Source organism: Antechinus flavipes, chromosome 3, assembly GCF_016432865.1.
Source record: "Antechinus flavipes isolate AdamAnt ecotype Samford, QLD, Australia chromosome 3, AdamAnt_v2, whole genome shotgun sequence".
Taxonomy (NCBI): domain Eukaryota; kingdom Metazoa; phylum Chordata; class Mammalia; order Dasyuromorphia; family Dasyuridae; genus Antechinus; species Antechinus flavipes.
The window spans coordinates 1,690,807-1,714,666 of record NC_067400.1 but is presented as its reverse complement, the minus strand read 5'-3'; the positions used below and the strand labels follow the sequence as shown (position 1 = coordinate 1,714,666).

The 23,860-nt window shown below is 53.2% G+C and overlaps 1 protein-coding gene across 3 annotated transcripts in view; it reads right to left on the bottom strand.

Annotated features, from left to right (window-relative positions):
- ANKFY1 (ankyrin repeat and FYVE domain containing 1) overlaps positions 1–23,599 on the bottom strand; it is a 44,811-nt gene extending 21,212 nt beyond the window's left edge. For 2 of the 3 annotated variants that reach the window (XR_007952747.1, XM_051991542.1), the window contains exons 1-5: positions 23,555–23,599; positions 17,659–17,851; positions 10,604–10,722; positions 8,458–8,593; positions 1,468–1,591 (exon numbers count right to left, since the gene is read on the bottom strand). Coding sequence is in view for 2 of the 3 variants with exons in the window: in XM_051991542.1 (XP_051847502.1) it covers positions 1,468–1,591; positions 8,458–8,593; positions 10,604–10,722; positions 17,659–17,851; positions 23,555–23,591 (609 nt within the window). In the remaining variant the exon portion in view is untranslated. Of the gene's footprint in view, positions 1–1,467; positions 1,592–6,048; positions 8,091–8,457; positions 8,594–10,603; positions 10,723–17,658; positions 17,852–23,554 lie in introns of those variants that run through there. The other variant, XM_051991543.1, reaches the window with a different exon arrangement.
- Between the last annotated feature and the right edge of the window lie 261 nt (positions 23,600–23,860).

The window sequence follows — 23,860 nt, the reverse complement described above, 5'->3', positions numbered from 1 at the left end:
CGCTCCCCCTCCTCATCCCCTAGTGGGGGTGACTTCCCCAGCAGAATCCAAGGTCCCACAGAGCAGGGAGGCCCCCTTTCTGTCCCCCTAGCACCTCATGGCACACAGTAAGCACTGAATAAATGCTTTGTGGCAGCTCCCCCCAAATAACTGTAAACCCCACCCTGTGCTCTCTCTTAGCCAGGAAGCCAGAGAGGAAATCAGTTCTAAAGACACAGAATTGGTTACAGTGAGGAGGGAAAAGGAGTCCCCCGCTAAGGACTCCGACGTGGGGGGAGCTCACCCACCCGACGGGAGCTCTAACAGATGGAGGCCGGGACAGATCTTGCACAAAGACCACAAAAAACGGCCCCGTCACAGCCCTAGTGAGAGTCAGGTTCCTGCTCCCACTGTACAGACCAGAAAACTGAGGAGGAGGCAGGAGCACCAAAGCTCCCCCCACGCGTGGGAAGGGAAACTGTTCCTAAGTTACCTAAGCGAGGGTGGCCCAAGCCTTCTGCCGTGACTCACCGACGATCCCCAAGTAAACCCAGGGAGCCCGGGCACCTCTTTCCCCCAGTACATCACCACTTCTGAGGCTTCCTCTGGGTCCCCAGCTGTGGTCGAGGGTAGCCCTCCCGGTCCCCCCCATCGCTACCATTTGTCTCCTCTCCACCCCGCTGTGGCCGCCATCCGGGAGGACCTCCTCCCTTCTCATCCCCTCCCCCCCAGCTTTCCAGGCCCTGCTCCCTCATCGCAGCAGCCAAAGGATCTTCCCACAGCGCTGCCCTAATCAAGAGACCCCGAGAGTCCTCAGCTCAGACCCACTGGACGTCAAATGTCCTTCAAAGCCGGCCTCCAGTGACTTTTTTACGTGTGTGTGTGTCACCATAAACAGTCTTGTACGCGCACAAACACACGTATCATATAAGTATAAATACAAGATGGCACAACGTGCAAATATGTGTGTATTTTAGGTGTGTATATGTCATCATAAAGTCTCGTGCGTGCAGACACACCTCTCTTATAACTATAAATACAAAGTATGTCTATATTATGGGTGTGTTTTGTGTGTGTGTATATGTGTTGTCACACAGGCTTTTATGTGCGCAAAGACATCTCGTATAACTACGAATACGAAACGGTACAGTTTGGAAATCTGTAGTTTACGTGTATATGTGTTGTCACAGACAGTCTTATATATGCACAATCATGCATTTCTTATAATACAAAATAGCACAGTATACAGAGGTATGTCTAGGCAGATGTCGGCCTGACCAATCAAACGCCCCTCCCGCCCCCTAAGGACAACAATCCATCTCTGGGCCCGCCCCAGAAGGCCCTTTCTCCTCACCTTTGCCAGTCAGTTAATAAACATTTATGAAGCCATCAGGCCCAGGGCATTCCCTGCCCACTAGGAGCCCGCCCCCTTGAGGATCCCTCAAAGGAAGTCAGGGGGCCATGCAGGAGAGGGGGAGCAGAACTTACCCAGTGGCTGGCGATGATTTCCGCACAATAGTTCATCAGAGTGGTAGCGTTCAGTTCTTCTGCAGTTTGATAGAAACGGATACAATTTCTCACATTTACCAAGGACATCACTCCTTTCTCACACCTACCCAAAGAAGAAGCAGACCAGGAATGAAGTGGGAGCTGTGGCGATTCGCGCCTCTCTAAGACAAAGAGCCAGCCGGACGCGTTCCGGGGAGAAACTACCAGCCTTTTCGTAAAGCCGAGAGGTCCACGCCGCCGCTGCTTTCTAGCACGCTAGAGATGCTAGCTAAAGGAATGAGCGGAGGGGGAAGGACCAAGTCCGGGCAAAAAGAAGCGATTCTTGCGCGTCATCCCCAAAACCCAGCAGGAAGGGCTAGAAAGGGAAATTCCATTCAGAATAACTACAGACTGTCCGAAACTCCTGGGAGACCAGAGACCAAGAAACACAATCACAAAAACACCTTATAAAAATGGTATTTTCATTTCTTTCTTTGATATCACTGCTGTTATGGTCAATGTTCTAATTCTGTTTCACTTCACTATGAATCAGTTATGAGTCTTCCCAGTTTTTTCTGAAACTATCCTGCTCATCATTTCTTAGAGCTCAATAGTATTCTGTCACGATTATCTACCACAACTTATTCAGCCATTCCCCAATTGATGAGCCCTCAATTTTCAATTCTTCGCTACAAAGGACGGCTATAAATATTTTTGTACAAAGAGGTATACCCTGTTCATTAACGTCTTTAGGATACAAACCTAGGAGTATTGGTCACTCAAAGGGTATGCACAACTTTACAGTCCTTTGGTGGAGTTCTAAATGTTCTCCAGAATTGCTACATTATAGCACAACTCTACCAGCAGTGCATTAGTGTCCATATTTTCTCACATGCCCTCCAGTATTTGTCATTTTCTTTTTCTGTCAAGTTAGCCTATCTGATATAGGTGGGATGGTATCTCAGAATTGTTTTAAATTACTTTTCTCTAGTCAGTAGTGCTATTTTTTTCACGTAAGTATTGATAATTTTGATATTTTTCTTCTGAAAACTGTGTTTTCATATGCTTTGATCGCTTGTCAACCGCAAAAAGGTTCTTATTTTTACAAATTCGGCTCAGTTTCTCAGTTGGGAAATGACTTTTATTGGAGAAAACTGCTGCAAAGGTTTTCCTTTCTAATTTGGGCTGAATTATTTTTGTTTGTGCAAAAGCTTTGAAATTTCATAAAATCAAAATTATCTATTTCACTTCCCACAATCCCCTCCATCTCATTTAGTCATAATTCTTCCCATATCCAGAGATCTGAGAGGTACAGTTCTCCTTTTTTAAGGAGATCTTAATCTTAGCTCTCATCTTTTAATTTCTAAATCACATATCCATTTTGACCTTATCTCGGCACAGAGTATGAGGCACTGGTCTGCATCTAATTTTTTACCCCCAGCAATTTTTAATCAGATGTTGAATTCTTATCCCAAAAGCTTTGGATTTCTCAGACATTAGGTTACAATGGTCATTTCCTATTGTGCATTGTGTACCTAATCTATTCCACTGATCCACCATTCCATTTCTTCGCTAGTACCAGACTGTTTTGAAGATTACTGCTTTAAAATACAGTTTGAAATCTGGAAGTGTTAATCTGCCTTCCCTAACTTTTTCCCCCATTGATTCCCTTGATATCCTTGAACTTTTATTCTTGTAGATGAATTCTGTTACATTATTATGTAAAATAATTCTTTGGTAGTTTGGCTGGTATGCCATCGAATAAGCAAAGTAACAGGGAGAATTGTCATTTTTATTATGTTGATTTGGCCTACTCATCAGCAAAAATATTTTTCCAACTGTTTAAATCTATCTTTACTTGTGTGAACAAGTGATTTTGTAACTGCAGTTATATAATCCCCAGGTTTCTGTTGGCAGGCAGACTTTCAAGTGGTTTTTTATATTATCTGCAGTTATTTTCCAGTGGAATTCTATTTCTATCCCTTCCTGTTGACTTCTGTTGGTAATATATAGAAATGCCAATGATTTGTGTGGGTTTATTTCATATCCTGCAACTCTGCTGAAGTTGTTCATTGTTTCAACTAGTTTTTTAGTTGATTCTCTAGGATTCTCTAAATCAAATCATCTGCAATGACTGAGAGTTTTGTTTCCTTGTTAACCTATTCTTATCCCTTCAATTTTTTTTTCTTATCTTTTTGCTATAGCTAGCATTTCTAGTACAATATTGAAAACTAGTGAGAATAATGGACATTTTTTTCTTCACTTCTGTTCTCATTTGGAAGGCTTCTAATTTATCCTGATTACAGATAATGCTTGCTCTTCATTTTATTTTTTTTTCTAGTACCCCACTTCATTTTACTGATAAGAAAGCTGAGGTGAATAAAGTCCTCCTAAATGCAAAGTCACTTAGTATTGCTCTTTATCTTTTAGATAAATACTATTTATCATTTTAACAAAAGCTCCATTAATCCCGGTGCTTTCTATTTTTTTTTTTTTTTAAACAGGAATGAGTCTGGTATTTTGTCAAAAGCTTTTTCTGCATCTATTGATACAATCATATGATTTCTGCTGGTTTTATTATAGATATGGTTAATTATGCTGATGTCCTAATACCGACATTTATACCAGGAATGTATCGTACTGGGATTAACTGCTTCTTAAATGGTGGGATTCACATGTGAATCCATCTGGATCCTGGGGATTTTTTTCTTAGGAAGCTCATCAATAATAAGTTCAGTTTCTTTTTTCTAAGTTTAGGTTATTTAAGTATTCCATTTTCTCTTCTGTTATTTTGGGCAGTATATGTTTTGTAAATATTTACCCATCTCATTTAAATTGTCAGTTTTACTTGTATGTAATTGGGCAAAATAACTCTTAAGAATTGCAATAAATTCATCTTCATTAATGATATATTTAGTCTTTTCATTTTTGGATGCTAGCAATTTAATTTTCTTCTTTTTTAAAAAAAAAATTAAACAAATGTTTATTTGGGGGTTTTTCCCTCATAAATCAGCTCCTAGTTTTATTAATTATTTCATTTTTCCTTTGATGTTTAGGGTATTCAATTTGGTGCTTAATTGAGAATTTTAAACTTATTCTGTTTTCTAATTTCTTGCATGCCCAATTTGTTGATCTGCTCTTTCTTTTATTGTTATATGCATTTAGAGATATAAATTTCCTGCTAACTATTGCCTTGGTTGCCTTCCACAAATTTTGGAGTGTTTCATTGATTGCTATTGTCGTTAATGAAATTTTGATTATTTCTATGATTTGCTTTTTGACCTTATTATTTAAGATTAGATTATTTAGTTTCCAATTAGCTTTTGATCTATGCCTGTACTATCTTTTATTACATGTGATTTTTATTGTATTGTGGGCTAAAAAGAATACATTTACTATTTCTGTTGATTATGAGGCTTTTATGACCTACTGACCACATGGTCAATTTTTGTGAAAATATAACATAGAGCTAAGAAAAAGGTATCTTCCTCTTTCTGCACAATCGCATTCAATTTTTTCCAGAAGTACATGCTCCTTTTTCTTCATATTCCCATTTGATTTTTTTCCAAAGTTCTAGCATATCTAACTTTTCTAAGATTCTATTCATCTCCTTGACTTCTTCCTTATTTGTTTTGTTTAGATTTTTAGGTTAGGTTAGATTAGCATCCAGAGGGAAAGTTGAGGTTCTCTAATACTATACATTTACTCCCTGTTTCCTCCTTTACTTTTCCTTTCCGAATTTGGATGCTATACCATTTGGTACATATATAATGGATACTGATATCACAGTTCATTATCTATAGTTCTTCTTGGCAAAATGTAGATTCCTTATGGAGTGCTTTTTGTTTTCTTTTTTTCTGAGATCATGATTGTTATCCCTGCCTTTTGTTATTTCAGCTGATGCAAATCAGATTTGATTCCAACTCTTTAACTCTGTGTGTGACTTTTTATTGCAAGTGTGTCTCTTGCACATAACATATTGCTGGATTCTGGTTTCTTATCCATTCTGCTCTCCTGTTCTGTTTTATGGCTAAGTTTATCTCATTCGTATTCACAGGTGTGACTACTAATAGTACATTTTCCTCCATCCTATTCTCTTCTCTTTATCCCTCTCTCTCATTTTTTATTTTGTCCCTTCTCTAAAGTCTGTTACTTCTGACCACTGCCTTCTACCAGCTCTCCCTTTTATCACAGCCCCTCCTCCTCTCTCTCATCCCCTGGCTTACTTCCCTGTTGGACCAGATAGATTTCTATTACCAATTAAATTTATATCTTTAAGCACTATCCACCCTGACTCTATTTCCCCCTCCAAAGTAAAAACTTTTCCTTGTATGCCTCTTTTAAGATAACTTTCCCCTTTCCCTCCCTTCCCCCCTCTTTCAGGGCATTTCTCTTTCTCACCTAGCCATTTTTTTTACATGATCCAAAAATAATTGATGCACTCTTACAACCTCTTTCTATGTAGAATCCTTTAAACTGTCCTAATAAAGTTATTAGATGATACATGTCATTATCTATCAATATGGAAAGGCAAACAGTTTAACCTTATTGAGTCCCTTATGAAATCTCTTTCAAGTTTACCTTTTAATGTTTCCCTTGAGTCTTGTGTTTGGAAAGTCAAATTTTCTATTCAGTTCAAGTCTTTTCATTAGGAAGGCTTGAAAGTCCTTTATTGCATTAAATATCCATTTTGTTCCCCTTGAATGATTTTATTTAGTTTTGCTGGGTAAGTTATTCTTTGTAACCCTAACTCTTCAGCATTTTGGAACACCATATTCTAATCCTTCTGCTCCTTTAATGTGGTGTATGCTGGATCTTGTGTGATCTTCACTGTGGCTCCATGGCATTTGAATGATTGCTTTCTGGCTGCCTGAAGTATTTCTTCTTTTAGCTGGGAGCGCTGCAATTTAGCTATAATAATCCCGGGAGTTTTCATTTTGAGAATCTTGTCAAGGGATCAATTGGTAGAGGCTTTCAATTTCTATTTTACCCTCTGATTCTAGGAAATTAGGGCAGTTTTCCTTGATCATGGCTTTTAGGCAGTCCCTTAATTCTTAAAGTCTCTCTCCTTGATCTAGTTTCCAGGTAAATTGTTTTTCCAAGAGATGTTTTCCATTTTTTTTCTACTTTTTGATTCATTTGACTTTGTTTTATTGTTTTTTGCTGTGGTAGTCATTAGCTTCCAATGCCCATTCTCATTTTTAAGGAATTATTTTTTTGAATAAGCTTTTGTGCCTCCTTTTCCATTTAACCAATACTGCTTTTTAAAGAATTATTTCCTTTAGCATTTTTGTGCCTCTTTTGCCAAGCTATTAACTGTATTTTCATAATTTTCATATGTTGTTTTCATTTCTTTCCCCAATTTTACCTCTACCACTCAATGTGCTTTTGAAAATATTTTAAAATTTTTTCCAAGAATTCTTATTGGGCTTATGTGGAATTCAATTTTTAAGGCTATTTTGTTATTTTTATCTTCTGAGATTGTGTCTTGGTCTTCTTTTGTGGTCAGGGTTTTATGTTGTTTGCTCATTTTCTAGTCTATTTCTTGGCAGGAACAGTCTGAAGCTTTAGGGTTTTTTTGCCCTGCTCTTTTCAGAGCTAGTTCTGAAGATGTGCAAGTTGTCAGTGCTTCCAAGGTAGTAGAAACCAGGGAGAGATATTGTCACTGCTCTCATGGTCTATGCTCTGCTCCTTACCTAGAAGGGGTCCTGATTCCTTGGAATTATAATTGATGTCTCAGGTTCTCCAGTGCCCCTCTTCCCTTGGGATGGGAAACAACACTGTTCCTTAGGGTTCCTGGTCCTGACTTTCAGTCTGGCCTTAGACACGTTCTACCTGTGTGACCTTAGGCAAGTCACTTCACCCTCTTTGCCCCAGTTTCCTCGCCTGTAAAATGAGGTGAAGAAGGCAATGGCTGACTCCTCCAGTTTTTTGCCAAAAAAACCCCAAACGGGGTCACAAATAGTCAGGCACGGCTGAAATGACTAAATAACAACAGGAAACAATCTGAGAAATGCAAGTTAAAGTGACCTCATGTCCAACCAACTGGTGAAGTTCCCCAGAGAGAAAAGCGACTAATGTTGGAGGGCTGCTGGAAAGCAGGGCCGCTCACTGCTGGGTCCTTCCCTGCACGGAGGTTTCTGCCACAACTACGCCGTGCCCCAAGAGAACAAAGAAAGAGAAAAAGGAGCCATCTGCACAAAGATCCGGAGACAGCTATTTTAGGGTGGCGCCAACCGGGAAACGACTGGATGCAGATCGGCCCAGGCATTAACGGAATATCCCAGTCCTGTAAGAAGCCACGAAGAGGCAAAGGGAGGGAGGAGGACAGGGGCAGAGTGCTGAGCTAGAATCAGGAACACCCAAGTCCTAATCCAGTCTCTGACCCCACTGAGTTCTTCAACTGGAAAACAGAGACCCGACTTCCAGGATGGCTGCGGGATCACCTTGTAACTCGGCGATCTTTAGCAAGTGCTTGGCCCAGTGTCTGGCATCCAACAGGTGCTCACAAAATTACCGTTTTCTGTATGGCAAACTTCAATAAAAAGGACTCTGATCAAACCAACGACCAACCATCCTTATGATGGTGAAAAAGGGGCCATCCCTTCTCAGTTCTCCCTTCTGCTAGATTTAACCAACTTCTTCCCAAATTATTTCAGTTCTGGATTTTGTTCTCAGATAGCAAGAAGAAAGAAAATGTAACAACCCAGAAAAGAGCAGACGGAAGCGCCAGAGGATGAAGACAAGCTTGTCACTGTCCAATTCAGAGTAAAAACCGCACTCAAGAGCAGAAATTCCATGTCACGTACACTCGGTTTTTCTGTTCTTTGTCTGTTGACATGCTCAGGTGTTCACATCAAGCGCATTCAAAAAAGGAGAATTCCTTTTTAAAAAGCAGTCCTGAGCCTAGAACTGTCCAAAGGCCCCGCCTGCGTCCCCAGCGCGGCTTCCCGACCTTGCGAGCCCTGTTTCCAGGTCCGGCTGACTCACCTTTCCCGCAGGAGCTGCAGCTGGAAGCGGTTGGCCAGCCTCATCAACTCTGTCAAGAAGACATCATCTTCCTTGAGCTCCAAGTCATCAGTGTAAACCCAGCGGAGCAAGGCCATGGTCACCTCGGGGTCAGCATCTGTATAAGAAAGAGCAGCCCGTCAGGCCCAAAGCCTTCTGCCAGGCAGAGGGGTGGGAGAGGTAGGGTGCAGGAGGGGTGCCTGGGCCAGCCGGACCCGGCTCTGGCCACCAGGAAATGCTCTTCCAGCGGGAGAGCAGCATGTCACCCCTGCTGCAGTGGCCCAAGTGTGTGGGGAGGAGAGACGGTAAAAGGGGGGGAGTGGTGTCAGAGAGCACCTTAGGAGTGCCACAAAGGGGAAATGGCCAAGCCTCAGCACCTCCTGGATACGAGGGTGCGGCAGGAAGAGAGAATCCAGACAGGAGGACAGGTTTGGGGATAAATGGGCTCTGCTCACAGAGCCTCCTATTCAGAGCAAGGCTGAAAAGAAGGGGGCACCTTCTTTAATGGGGGGCAGCTGGACCAACGGCTCCAGGGCCTGCTCTAGATTGCTCTGGATTTCTATCCACCACCTGCCCTGGAATCCGAATCAGCAAAACCAGCAGAGAGCCATTCAGAGTGGCGCAAAGAGAGCGACCGGACGCTCAGAGACTGCGACTCGCAGGCGCCCCAAGGAGGGCCTAGAGGAGAGAGTCTCCACACTCACCAAAAGAGCCATGGCAGCTGGGAATAAAAGGAGCGCCCACGACCTGGGGAATGGCTGAACTGATGCGGAACATGGAATGGAAGAAATGGAGACATGGAGCGGCCGCTGGGGTGAACCCAGGCAATCACATTTATTAATGGCCTACTGCGTGCACCAGACCGTGGGCTGCCAGCGGGTCAGTTGTTTTCTTCTTAAAGTCATTTAAAAAGATCACTTGTTGGATGGGAGGGCTTTCTGAGATGGGGAATCTGAGAAGGGGATATGCAAAAGCGCCATTGAGAAAAACTGATTTTAAAAAGTGTTTTAAAGAAGGAGGACGTGGGGCAGCTAGGGGGAGCAGTGGACAGAGCACCAGTGCTGAAGTCAGAAGCATCTGAGTTCAAATCTGGCCTTGGACACTTAACTGTGGGCAAATCACTTAACCCCAGTTGCCTCAGCAAAAAAAGTGACAGAGGACACATGATCCCAAGAAGAGGGGAGGGGGCCTCCCCCACGTCTCTGCAGGGGCGGAGGCCTGTCCAATCCTTTCAGTGCTCGCCCTTCTGGCAGGTCCCACTGCTATTCCCAGCACACAGGCAAGCTCCAGAAGGCCATCCACTCTCTTGGCCTCCTACTTTTTTGTCCCCAAAGCCCTCCACTTTCTTGGGTCTCCTGTTAAAGACTTAGTCCCAGCCCTGCCTCCTCCAGGAAACCTCTCCCTTCTTCCCAGCTGCCAGAGCCTCCCACCCTCAGAACTTAACAAGTGCCTTGTACACGGTCGGCACTTCATCTCTGCACGTGGCCTGAACAGAGAAGATTCTGGGGGAGCAGGGGGAACGGGCCCTGGCAGCACTCCCGGTTGGATGGGTTCCTCACCACCAGAGCTGGCCTAAAGGGAGTGGGCTGCCTCAAGAAACGAGAGGGGGGGAAGCCTTTCAGATCTAGGCAGATCTAGGCGGGCCAGACGGGTTCGGAGATCTCATCCATGTCTGACCTTCCAAGACTTCCTGAGGGCCTGATTTCAGCTTCTCACGATTAGTCAGAAGACAGACTCAGCTTTCCTGGGCGACCCCCAGCCCCTGAAGATGGCGCAGGAAGGGAGGGAGTCTTAAAGGGGGGTGCCTGAGGCCGAGGATGGAAAAGCGGCGTCCTCTGAAGTCCTGTCTCATCCCTTGGAAAGTCCTCCTGAAGCTTGGCCCAGACAGAAACCTGGCCAAGCCACAGTGGGAGGGCTCAGGAAGATCCCGCTAGCGCCCGCAGGCTGGCCCGCGGACTCCTTTTTACATGGAGCCACCAGCTCCGGGAAGCTCCTCTGGCCTCCACGGGCTCTGCTCTGCGGGCACAAGCACACCGAAATGCCGCCTGGGTGCCAAGCTGGCATGACTGCTTCCCCAAAGGGCTTTCACCAGAACAGCCGCCCCAGGCCCCAGCAGGCAGAGACTCACCCGAAAGGTCCAGTTCTTCAGTGGAAGCCAGACTGGTCAAGCTCCAGTTCTCACTGCGCGCGGCCAGCACAAACTTATGGGCGTTGATGAGCTGATCGCCAACCTTTATTTTCAGGTCACTGGCCAAGGAAAAGAGCTATATGAGCCAAGCAGCACCAGACAGCCCCCCGAGCCCAGCCCTTCTGTCTGTCTGTCTGCCTAGAGAACTCTCAGAAGCCCAGCTTAGGAAGCGGAAGCAGAACACTCGGGGGCCCACACTCTAGAATCTCCGCCTTGGCGCTGATGGGCATCCTTTTCGCCCAAGCCCAACGCCACGCCCACCCAGGCTATAGAAGGTCTGCCACCTTCAAGATGGCTTCCGAGGGCACTCCTAACAATCACTGCACGTTAGGCCCTGAGCTCAGCCCCCAGCCCCCCGGCCTATGGCGGGAGCAAGGCAGTGATCCCAAGGGCACGCAGGCCTGACCCTGGGGTGGGGGAGGCCTCGGGCCACCTCTCCCCAGCCAAGGTACAAATGATCTGCCGCCTACACCTGCCTGCAGTCTCCCTCCCATGAAATCCCAGGTCGAGGAAACAAGATAAGAATTCAAGCAAAGGATCCTGGACAAAGCACGCCAGGGGATAAAGGCGCTGACGCCCCAGGGCCTGGCCTCGGCCAGAGGCAGGGGGATCTGGGGAGCGGTTTCCAGAAGCTTTGTGGCCAGATGGATGTAACAGGGGGGCCAAGGCGCATGAGAGCGTCCCGTTAATTGGCCCTGCTGGGGCCACGTGGGCCACATCCCGGGGCTTCTCTCTCCAGCCACGAGTCCCTCCCCAACCAAACACGCCCCGCTGAGACAAGAAGGCGAGCGAGGGTCCGTCTGCCCTCCGCCCACAAGCCGAGTGCCGCTTTCTAGATGTCTTTCACTGGCACAGGCCACGGAGGAGGCTGTTCAAGTAGCAAGAAAGACTCTGGGCTTTGGAGCTGCTGAAGCCTCTGCCTGTGAAACCCAATCAGATCCCCTGAGTCAGTCAAAGCCGTGATCAGGAATCCGGGGGGGCTTTCCCAGTTCAGAAATGCCGAGATCAGAAAACGGCCAAGAGGGATTCTGCCCATCGCCACCAAATGACCACAGAGGGTTTAATTTATCATCTGGAGAAGAAAAGTGCAAACTCTGAAAACTCTAAAAGATAATTTACCATTTTTGAACCCAGAGGCTGGGATGCTTTTATTTAAATGAAGCATGTGTTGTCGAATTCTCCAAATGACCATTTAGTAGGAAAGACGTGACTTGGAACTGGAATCGGGGGAAGAACTGGATCTGGGAGCGACTCCACCCAGCGAGCCCCCGAGAAGGCAGCGAGGTGCCCTTAGCCACCAAGCCCACAGCGCTCCGGAGCCCGGCTCTCCAACCTTGGCCCTTGAGGGGAAGTGGCTCAGGTCTCTACGCCAGAAACCATCCCCTTTCACGCTCACACCTGACCTACGGGGTTAAGAGGGAGCCTGGCACCCAACTAAAGGGAGACAAAGATGAGCACTCCCCAACATTCTGTGTCCAGCTGTAGGCCGTCTTGGGAAGGCGCGGGATTCCTTGGCTGCAGATTTGCTACAAAGGCTGGGCTCCCCTCCTTTTTTCTCTTAAAAGCCAAGGGCAGAATGCCAAGAGACCTGGGGTGGGGAGGACCGTGTGCATCCAGAGGGGCCTGTGGGGTCCGAGTGGGAGCACCACGCAGCAGTTCTGCCTCTTTTATTGTTGTTGTGTTTTTTCCTTCTCCTTTTTTCCCTTTTTGATCTGATTTTTGGTGCAGCACAATCGCAAGGCTGAATGCTGAAAACAATCTTTGGTTGGATTTTGAAAATAAGAAGCTATTATTAAAAAAAAAAAAAAAAAAGCCAGGGGCAGGTGGGAGGGAGAACTAGATTTTTGCTCTTTTCAAAAAATCAATTCCTATTTTAAAAAATAATGGGAAAGGGTCCCCCTAAAATGGAAAAGGCTTTCCCCAGGAGGACGCTGGAGACTGAAGCCTGCCACGTGCCAGCCCTGGCTGGTGATCCCTCTACAATTGTGGCTCTTTTGCATCCCCCAGAAACCCTGTCCCAGGTGGGCGTTCTTACTCTCGTTTGACACGTGAGGAAACTGAGGCCCTCAGAGGCTCAGTGGAACGTCTGAGGCTGGATTGGAAGGAGGGCGGGCTCATGCCGGAGTTGAGCAAGGGAGGGATTTCTCTCCTCCCCTTGGGCGGGCCGCTGGCCGAGCCCTGGTTTCTTTCAGCACTTGGCTGTTGGACAGAGCCCGGGCCAGCCAGGGGCTCCTGGGGAGCCGTCAGGAGGAGCCTTGATGCTGGTTTGCTCACAAGCTGCACTTTCCCTACACTTAAAATGGCCTCCTGAGCCCGGTAAAAATGCTGTGCTCCCACTCAGCCCCCACAGGCCCCTCTCTGGGTGCAGCCGGCCACGCGGGTAACAGCAGCGCATGCCCTCAGGCGCTTTAAGCCTAGCTCTTGTGGCCCTCACGCCCGGAAGTGTCTGCGACCCCCACTCCCCAGATGAGAAAACTGAGGTTCCCCAAACGGCCCGGGTCACTCGGCTACAAGCCCCGGGGCTCGGACCCATCGCTCCAGGGCCTGCGCCACACAGTGACCTGGGAGCCGGCCCCAGTCACCGGGCTTAACCGGCCCTTCCCCCGAGAGCACCGAGACCTTCCGCCAGCACCGGCCACACAAATGGCGAAGCTGACAAGTTCCAGAAGTCAGAGCGCCACGAGGGGAAGGCCCGGCCCCGCGGGTGGGGGAGGGGGCAGCCGCCATCTTCAGAGAGCTCTCCAAACCCCACATTTCCATGAGGGGAAAGATTGCGGGTCGGTGAAAATGCAGGAGGCGGCCAGGAGGGCCGGAGGGCCGGAGGCCAGAGCCAGAGGCAGCCTCGGACGCCAGGAGCCGGGGCCCCGGCGGGTCGGCTCGCCCCTGTCCCCATGGGGGCTCTTCATGGCAGCACAAGGCCTGGCACACAGCAGGCGCTATGTAAAGGCCGCAACAACGAGGTCTTGAATCCAACGACAGGTTTTACGCTCACCCCAAGAGACTGGACTTCATCTCCGCCTTAGTGCAAAGCATGAATCCTGCCAGCTCTCGCCGCCCAGCTCCAGGCCTCTCAGCCCCCTCCCCGCTGCCCCCCCATTCATTTACCCACCCAGGGGGCCCGTCTTTCAGAAGTCAGTCAAGACTGCTGCCAGAAGTTACCAAACTGTGCAGAGCATGAGTCCCCCTCCCCCTCCCCCCCACAGACACAGGTACTCTGACCCTGCCCAGGCTCTCCCCCTTCTTCCCCTCTCCCCTCTCTGCGGCTCCTCCACACTGGCCCTTTCAGAGGAGAAGGGCTTTCTTTCTGCCAGTGCTGCCCCCCCCCACGAGCCCCTCCCAGTCCCTTCCATCCCCCCAGGCCCTCCTCCTCTTGCTCCCCCCATCTTCCCCTTCAAAGTCTCCCCGCAGAACCTTCAGGCTGTCTCCCTGTTACCCCAGACGCCTGCCCTCTGCACCCCTGGGCATGTGCCTGCCCTCTGCACCCCTGGGCACCTGCCCTCTGCACCCCTGGGCACCTGCCCCTCACACCTCTGGGTACCTGCCCTCTGCACCCCTGGGCACCTTCCCCTTGCCACTTGGCTTGCACCCCCATGGCCCACCTGACTTTCTTTCTGAGGCAGCAGCACCAGGCTCCACCCGTGTCTTCCATGACCAGACTTGCCTGGGTTCTCCCCCTCCCCATCTGACCACCCCCTCAGCTTCCTCCTGCCCCTCCTCCCCGGGGTGCGTTCCCTTCCGAGTGCACACCCTAAAGCCCCACAACCAGCCCCATCACTCCTCAGAGGCTGCTCCCCTCTCACAAGGCCCCCTGACCCTCCCTCCCAGAATCTCGTTTTTTCTCCTTCACAGACCAAAGAAGGATCGAGAAAGCCAACGGGAAACACCAGAAAGGACCTCTTCTCCCACAGAACTGGCCCTCGGCCAATAAGCCTTTCTCGGTCATTGTCACGGGCCCAGGGGCACAAACAGAGGCAAAGGGCAGCCCACCTCAGAGTCCCCAGTCTAGCGGAGGGGGCAGCCGGCAAACAGAGGGGGCCAGGAAGCAGGACAAGTGGGAAGTGACCGGCGGAATGAAGAGGGACCAGAAAGGCATCGTGGAGACTGGAAGGAAGCCGGGGAGCCCCGAGGGGCGGAGGGGGACCAGGCTAATCCAGGGGTGCTGTGGCCAAAGCCCAGAGTCCCCCCACCGTGGGGAAACGGAGCAGAGAGAAGCAATTCAGTGAGCGTCCCCCGGGCGTCTGGTCAGAAATGGGAAATCGAGGCATTTAGAGACTAACCCAGTCGGGCAGTCGATAAAAAGTATTAGGCTCTTACTGTGTACCAGACACTGCTTAGCACTGGGAACACGAAGAGGCAAAAGACCAACCCCTGCCTTCTCACCGTGAGGGAGATGCCAAACATGGACAAGGCAGGGAAAAGGTGACAGTTAAGGGAGGGAAAATGCCGGGATTAAGAACAGTTGGCTCAGGCAGCTAGGGGGCGCAGTGGATAGCGCACCGGCCCTGAAGTCAGGAGGACCTGAGTTCAAATCTCGCCTCAGACACTTAACACTTCCTAGCTGTGGGATCCTGGGCAAGTCACTGAGCCCCAATTGCCTCCGCAAGAGACTGAAAGAGAAATCCCCCGGGGGCCTGCCGAGGCACACCCAGGAACTGTGCGAGCACAACCACACACACACAGTCAGACCGAAACAACCGGGACACTCTCAAGTGCTCACGGCCCAGCTCACAGTCTGAGAAAATGACAATTCTACCTAACCTGGTCTGCTCGGTCCGTGTCGCACCAATCAAACTGCCAAGAAATGACTTACAGAGCTAAAAAAAACTTGAAAAATCATCTGGAAGAAGAAAAGGGCAAGAATATCGAGGGGATTCATGGGAAAAACCCCTAAAGCCCAAAAGATGGCGGCCCAGCAGTACCAGACCCGAGACTCTAAGCAGAGTCATCACACTTTGGTACCGGCTAAGAAACGCTTGGATACCTGTGGCACAAGGAGCGATGACCAACGTGAGCCAGTATTTCCAAACCCCACAAGCCCAGCTGCTGCTTCACCAAAACGGCTGGGAAAGCTGCAAGGGTCTGTCGGAAACGGGGCAGAAACCCACGTCCCCCGCCCTCCACCAAAGGAAGGTCAAGCGGGCACATGATCTGGGCGTGAAGGGGGACTGGGAGAGCAAAGGCCGGTCTCCCTGTCAGCTCTTCGGAGAAGGGAGGAAGTTCTGACCCAAGAAGAGCTAGAGAACAGTGTGAAGGGCACAATGGACAACCTGGACCATGTTAAATTAAAGGGTCTGCACAAACCTGGCACAAACAAGCTGGGAAAAATCACGGCCAGTGTTGCTGACAAAGGTCTCTCCGACTCAAATCTCTAAGAACACGCGTCATCCCCCAACAGAAAAAGGGTGAACGGACGTGGAGACAATGTTCAGAAGACATTAAAGTCATCTTCGGTCATAGGGAAAGTCCCAAGAATCAGACATCTGGGGACAAGGGAGGGCACGCCGAGGGAAGGCAAAGGGGAGCTGCCCACGGAAGCCCCCCAGGCACCTCCCAACTTGGTTTAGAAGAAGGGCGAGCTCCTCCTGCTGCCGGAGTCAAGGCCTCAGGGCTCCCACTCGGGCAAGGCCCCTGCTCTCGACCCTCCAGACCAGAAGGGAACCGAGAGGAAGAGCATCCTTGGAGACCGAGAGCAGAGGCAGCTGGGACGGCCGAGCCCTGGCCAGCGGCGTGGGCAGGCCTGGGGAGAATGGGGCAAGAGGCGCAGAGCCAGGGAAGGGCCCGCGCTGCCCTCACTCGGAGAAGAAGGAGGCGAGAAGGGAACAGAACGGAACAAACCATGAGAGAGCTGGCTGGTGACCCCTGACAAAGCCGGCCCCGGAGGCCGCCCCTCACATCCCCGGTGGGGAGATTGCTGCGGGTGCGCTTCCCCCACATTGGCTCGAGGAACCTCGCGCCATCCTGGGGGAGGAGAGGGGAGAGGCCCGTACGACACAAGAAGCACTGGCGGGTCCGAGGACAGACTCCGAGACCGGTCAGCTGGAAGGCGGTCTCCAGGGGAGGCCCCGGGCTCGGTGCCTTCCCTCTCCCCATCGGGCCTGCTTATGGTCCTGGCCTGTGCCCCCAAATGTCCCCTTAGACTGACTGTGGGCATCAACTAGGAGGGTTGGACTGTGACTTTTAAGGGCCTCCTCAGCTCTAAAGCCTGTGGCTGTCGCCCCAGCATCCCCCCGGGGACCCCTCCCGAGACAGACCACTCAGCGACCAAGTCGTGCCGGCTCTCACCGGGAGAGCTCACAAATGCAGCCCCTCTGCAGCCTCGGGCCCATCTCCCCAGAACCAAGGCTCCCCTTCGGGGGCCAAGGCCAGCAGCTCATACCCCACGCCTGGCCATCTCCCTAAGAGATGGAGGGTCCCGGGGCTGCCGTCCAAAGCCCTCTGCCCAAGCTCCAACCCGGCTGGCCCACGACTCCTGGCTTATCTGGCCTCCCCCTCCTTGTCCCTTCCTCTCTAGAAGAGCCCCCTACTCACTGTGACAATGAGAGCAGAGCCCGATGGACACAGTCTCATCCCTGTTACCCCGTCTTATGGATGACCCCCCAGGAGCCAAAGCTCGTAAATCGCTGAGGCCGGACTTGAACTCGGGACGGCCGCTTCCTCTTCCCTGCCTGGGCCCGGGCCCCCAGCTGCCCCTACTGAGCCTCCCTGAGCGGTCTGTGCTCAATCCCAAAACGGGCTGAGGAGGCGAGCTAAGGCGCGGGGCCCCTCGGAAGTGCTCCTGCGGGGGCTGCCCGAGAAGCCCGAGGACCTTTGCAGGAGGGGGCACCCACACCAGCCCCTGAAGGCACGGAGGGCGGAACCCTGAATCCAGCCCACCGGAAAGGGCGTGAGGGCCAGACTGGGAGGGAATCTGACTTTTCCTCAGGAGCGAGGGGGAGGCGCTGGGACTGCGAGCAGGGAAGCGAAACGGGCCGTCCCCCCGAGCGGGGGCCGCTCACCTGTACTGCTCCTGCTCATAGAGATCCGCCACGATCCTCAGCAGGCGCGTGATGAAGCAGTCGCTGCCGCCCTCCTGGTGGGCCTGGGCCGCCAGGAGGCGGCACCGCTTCTCGGTCTCCGCCAGCCGCTTCTGGAGCTTCACGTACTCCTGCCGCAGCAGCGTCAGGTGCTTCTCCAGCTTGGCCACCTCCTCTGCAAGGGAACCAGACAGCGGCGTCAGGCTCGGGGGCCGCGCTTCTCACGCGCGCACGCGCCGACGGCTCGGAGGAGCCTCCGCGTGAGGGCCGGGGCCTGCGCCCAACACCCTGGTCCAAAGCCCGGCCGCCGGGCGAAGCTGCAGGCGGGATGAGCCGCCCGCCATGGGCGGACTCGCTGCAAAGGAAGCCGGCGGCAAGGCGCTGCCTCAGACCAAGGCCGCGGGGCCCCCGGACCAGACCGGTCACAACGAGGAGGGCGCCACAAAACAAACCAAAACGCGACCCGGTGCTCGTCTGGGACTTTCTGGCCACCCAAAGCCCCACCTGGAGGCCAGGATCCCCCACCAGGCCCATGGGGCAGACGCTATTTTCCCATTGCACGATGGGAAACCAGAGGCGAAGGGGATGTCCGGCCCCAGGCCCCTCAGTCCCCCAAACAGAAGCAGCAGAGGAGGGCCTGTGAACGATGGCCCTGGACAGGACCCCGCTCATGTGCCCACAAGGGGGAGAGAGCGCTTTGGCGCAGGTGAGAGGGGCAAGGCCTGGGTGAGAAACACGCTGAACTACCAGAGAAAACAGACTGAGGCGCGGGGATGCGGCTGCCAGGCAAAGGCCCCAAAGGGGAAGCGGATCGCCCTCTGCAATACCTGCTCCCTAACGAGCAACCTTCCTTCTATCTTAAACCTCTTTCACCTTCCATCTTCTAGCCCCTTCCCCGGCCCCAGGTCTCCCCCACTCCCCATTCCCCAGTCACAGGGGGAAAGTCTACGCCAGATGTTCCTCCTCTGATAATCCAGCAGCCGCGGCTCCTCAGGGACCTCGGGGCCCGGTACCCGCCGTCTCCCCTCCCCATCAGCCACATTTTCCCGGACCCTCCGCCCCTAAAATGCCTGTTACACCTGCACACCCAGGCAGCGAGGTGGCAGAGAGAGGAGGGCAGGCCCGGAGTCACTGAGCCCTGAGCCCAAATGCAGACTAAGACCCTCAGCACTGGTGACCCCGGAGGGCCTTCCCAGGTCTCCTCCCCCGTCTCTTCGAATCCCGGGGCCGGCCCCCAAGAGGACCACACAAGCGCCCTCAGTCCCTCGCACCTCCCCGTCCCGCCGTCGCGGGAGGTTCAGGCTGACGCTCCCCGCGGGGCCCGCCGAAGATCATGCCGCAGTCGGGCCTAGAATGAGGAAGACACAGGCGGCCCCTGCCCCGAGGGGGTTCGGTGCAGGCTGGGAGCAGTGCAGCCCTGAGGCCCTCGGCCCCCCCGAGAGAAAGTCCTGGCCGTGAGGCGAGAGCTCGTGGCTTGTGGGAGCAAGTTTGAGGCACATCCTGTTCCAGAGAGCCCATCCTGCACGGGTCGTTACAAGCAGACGCACGGGCGGAGGCCTCGGGGCAGGAGAGTGGGGCGCGCGCTCAGGGGCTTGAGGAACCTTAACTTCTCCTCCCCGGAGGAACCGAGGCTCACCTAGGGAGGAGGCGGAGCGGGAAGCCGCCTCTCCCAGATGGTCAGGGGGGGACATAAAGCTTGCCCCCCACCCCCACTGTGTGCCCCCTCCACACCCAATTCTGCAGATGCCCAAGGAAGCAGGCTCTCCACTTCCCTTTCTGAGTCCAAGCTTACTTCCCTCGTGGCCTCAAGTCCCTGCACCTTCCGCCGCAGTTTCTGAAATGGCCCCCAGGCTTCTGCGGACCGCCCGGGCCCGAGGGGCTGCTGGCTTGGCTGTGGGCCTTTTCCTTCCTTCACCTCGGTCCCACCCTGTGGTCGGTCACCCACTAGTCCCTGGGGCAGAAGGGAGTGTGAGGTGGCACCCAAGGTCCTGGATTGGAATCCTCTCCGAAATGCTCCGGGGCAGCCGGGGAAAGCGAATCTCCCTGGGCCCCCACTTGCTCATCGGCTGCCGCGGAGGCTGCATCCGAGCCCTTTCCAGCTCGGCTCAGGGAACGCCCGGCTCACACGGGCACAGCCCAGGTGCCAGGCCCACGGAAGTGCTTTATCAGGGTCACTTCAGACCATCCTCCCAGCGACCACGGTAGGAATGGTTTCCCCATCCCACAGTGGAGGAAACTGGTGAAAACACAGTTAGGAGACGCGCCCACGAGTGTCTGAGGCCAGATCTGAACTCAGAGTTCCTTCAGGCTCTCCGGCCACCAAATCACCAGCCATCTAGGGAAGACCCGAGTTCAAATTCTGTTACCGCCACCGATCAGATCCCTCCATCTCCGAGCCGCCTGCTTCGAGGACCACGGGCTGCTGGGGGGGCCCATCTGCGAGAGCCCCGAAGTCAGGCCCAGGCCCAGCCCCGGCTCCAGGCCGCCCACCAAACACTCGACCCCAGTCAGAAGCCGGCAGCCACCGACCGGGAGCTCCTGCAGAGGCCTCCCCCCTCCCTCAGTCACATTACGGGGAAGGCGGCTAGCCTCGACCCCCCTCCCAGAGGGGCCACAGCTCTCCCCGAAGCGCCCTGTCAGCCACAAGCACCAACTTCCAAGCAGAGCCGACGACAGGAACCCCAAGAAGGGGCTTCTAGGGGAGGCGAGCCAGGAGGGGCCCTGAAGGGAAGCTCCTTCCGACCCTCTTCTCCTGGGATCCAAACATGTCAAAAGGGGAATCAAAGAGCCCTAAGCGAGTAAGGGGGGCAGACCAAAGGAGCAATCTTAGTGGGGAGGAGTTACTTCAAGAGGAAGGCAGCACCGGTCTGGGGCCTTGGAGGCAGGGAGGGAACAACTGCAGACTGCAGCAAACTAAGGGAAATGAGCCACTGGAGCTCAGCGGACCAGGGCTAGAAAAACTTGAGTCATCAAAGTATCACAATTATGCAACCAGCCAGCAAACTGAGCGGGTCACTCCCCTCCTCAACAAGCTCCAAGGCTCCCTATGGCCTCCAGAGTCAAGACCGAATGCTCTGCCTGGCACTGAGTCCTTCTGTGTCTTGTGACACATCGTCCCGGACACATCCTCTTCCACCCAGTGGCCCCGGGCTCGGGCTGCTCCGCAAACAAGTGCCTCCATCTCGTCGTCCGCTCGCTGACTACTGGCCTCTTGGCTGCCATTAGGTTCTAACTGAACTTCCAGCTCCGCCAGGAAGCCCTCCCAGCGCCTCTTAGCTCGGGTGCCTCGCTTCTGTTAATCATTTCCCACCGGTCCTGCCGAAAGCTTGTTTCTCCTCGTTCGAATGCAAGCTCCTTGAGGGCAAAGGGCGCCTTGTGCTTGGCACCATCCCTGGCACACAGTAGGTGTTTAGTGTTTACTGACTGGGTGAGGTACAAAGATGTAGTAGTGGTTAAGTGAGGAAGACCCGATGAGGAGGGGGTTGAGTCGGCCGAAGCCGGGCCCCACGGTGGTCAGTACACGGACTGGAGTCGGCAGAAGCCGAGTTCAGATAACGGTGGCTCCCCGGGACCCACAGCCTCAAAGCGCTACGGCGACGGGGAGAGGTCTGTGGCCGGGGGCCCGGGGTCTTTGGTGACTCTGACAAAGCTACGAAAGCCCCTGGGATCTGCGGGGGTTGGACCCTGGGCAGCAGTCAGGAGCCAGAGCTCGTCCGGTTAGAAGGAAGGACAAAATCCAAGCACGAGTTCGAGAGGGAAGCCGCGTGGTCGGGCTGGTTTCAAAAATCCATTCTGCAAGGGGAGGAAGGGAAAGACCTGGCCGGAAAACAGCTGGGAAACCACTGGGGGCTTCGAATGCCGACAGGTCCTGGGGGCGTCAGCATTAGCGCGGCACCCAAGCACAAGGTCTAGAAGGGAGGGTTCCGGTGAGCTGTCTGGCCGTCTCGCCTGTGCCTCGATCGGGCCTCGACAGGTAGCACCTACTCCCTGCCAGCCATGGCACCACACCTGTCTAAGGCAGCTGCACTTTACAGACGAGAAAACTGACTCGCCTAGGGTCCCACAGCTAGTAAGGAAGGGGCTGCGGTTGGATTTGAATTCAGGTCTTCCTGACCCGTAGCGCCTCCATCTAGAGAGCTGTGGTCCAGTCTAGGACCCACCTTTAGGAAGGCAAAGGCTGCCAGGACGATGGCACAAAAGTCACTGAAGAACCAGGCAGTGTTTGTCCTGGAGAAGCTTTTTTTTTGGTTGGGGGGGGAGGGAGAGGTACAGCTCCGCAAGGGAAGTGGGAAGGTCTCCCAGAATGTGGGGCTACCTGTTTGTCACATCTGGCCCCAGAAGAGCACAGCCCCAAGGCAAAGGGATGGGAGAGGGGAGCGGGGAGGGGAAGGAAATACCTTTCCCCCTGAGCCTTCCTCCAGGGAGGAGCCTGAATGAGCCTTCCTTGGGGAAGCAAGCAGGGGCCGGCTGGGCGCTCTCCAACCTCCCTCCCACCCTGGCGGATTCGGTTCAGTTTCATTTCCCCATGGAACCGCCCTGATGAGTTTCAGGGAAGGGAAAGATGGAGGAGGGGAAAGAGGGAATGAATGAGCTGACCCACCCACCCAGGCACACGTACACACATTCTCTGGGGAACGCATTCAGAAAAAGAGCCGGTTTGTAAATGGCTGAAACAGCCCGTCCTCCTGACAGATACACTAGCTCAGACTAACCTCCGACCCAGAAATACTGACCCAAGCCCCCTCCCGCTGACAGTCTCCCACTCTCACAGCTTTCCCAAGCTGTCACGGGAACACGCAGACCTGGTTACACTCGCTAATACACCGTCACCCGCTCACCGACAGTCACTCAGTCTCACAGCGATCTCCCGGACACTAACAGGGGGGTTCTCAACGACACCCTCACGCACAGCCACGCTCGGAACCGTCACACCCCGACACGCTCACGCTCACTTAGGCACATCCACTGTCGCTCACACACTCACAGTCACAGCCAAACTCACTAAAACCCTCACAGCCACACTAACACTCACTCTGTAGCCTGTTACACCGACAGGTTCACACTCACACTCAGACCAGGACACCCACTGACGTGCCACACTCACTGTCCCACACTCATACACACTGTCGCTATCACCCGTGGCTCAGTCACTGTCCCACACACACCCTGCCATGCAGCCACACTCACTGTCACTATCACCCGTGGGTCAGTCACTGACACACACACTCACTGTTGTGCACACACACACACCCCGCAGCCACACTCACTGTCACAACCACACGCCTTCAAGACCCGACATGCCCCCCCCGCCCTGTCACACTCACACACACCCTGCCATGCAGCCACACTCACTGTCACTATCCCCCGTGGCTCAGTCACTATCCCACACACACACACACACACACACACCCGCAGCCACACTCACTGTCACAACCACACGCCTCCAGACCCGACATGCCCCCCCCGCCCTGTCACACTCACACACCCCCGTGCCGTGCACGCACTGTCGCTATCACCAGCGTTCACACTCACTGCTGTGCACAGTCACACACACACACCCTGTCACAGCCACACTCACTGTCACGCACAGTCTCGCACACACCCTCAGACCTGTCACGCTCCCCCTCACCATCACACTCGTGCACGCTCACCCCCACGGCCCCTGTCACACGCACACACACCCAGTCCCGCACCAGCAAGGCTGGCAGTGGGGGTGGGGGCAGCGTCGCCAAGGGAACCAGACGAGCCTTCCCCTCCCCCGCCTCCCCAGTCCCTTCCAACCCCCTCCTTCGGAGCTCCGGACTCAATCCAAGGTCCCAAGCTGGGACGGAACCGGACCAGGGCTGCCCCGCCCCACCCTGCCCGGTGGGCGCCTTACCGTCCGCCATGTTGGCCGCGGCCCCTCCCGCGAGCATCGCGAGACTTTAAGGGAGGGCCGCGAGCGGTGCGTTCCGAAGGCGGGAGTTGTCGCGAGAGCAGCCGGGAAGAGGCGGAGCTCAAGGGAGAGGCGGAGAAACGACTAGAGGAGCGGGGATGCTGCGCAGGCGCACTGAGCCCACCTACCCCGCCCTTTGGCGTGACTCACGTGCTCTCGGGTGGTAGGTGAGGCGCAGGAACCGGATCTCTAGTTACGAAGTAGCCGATCTCCAGCGCGCACGCGCACGTCTCCTTTCCCGCCTCCCTC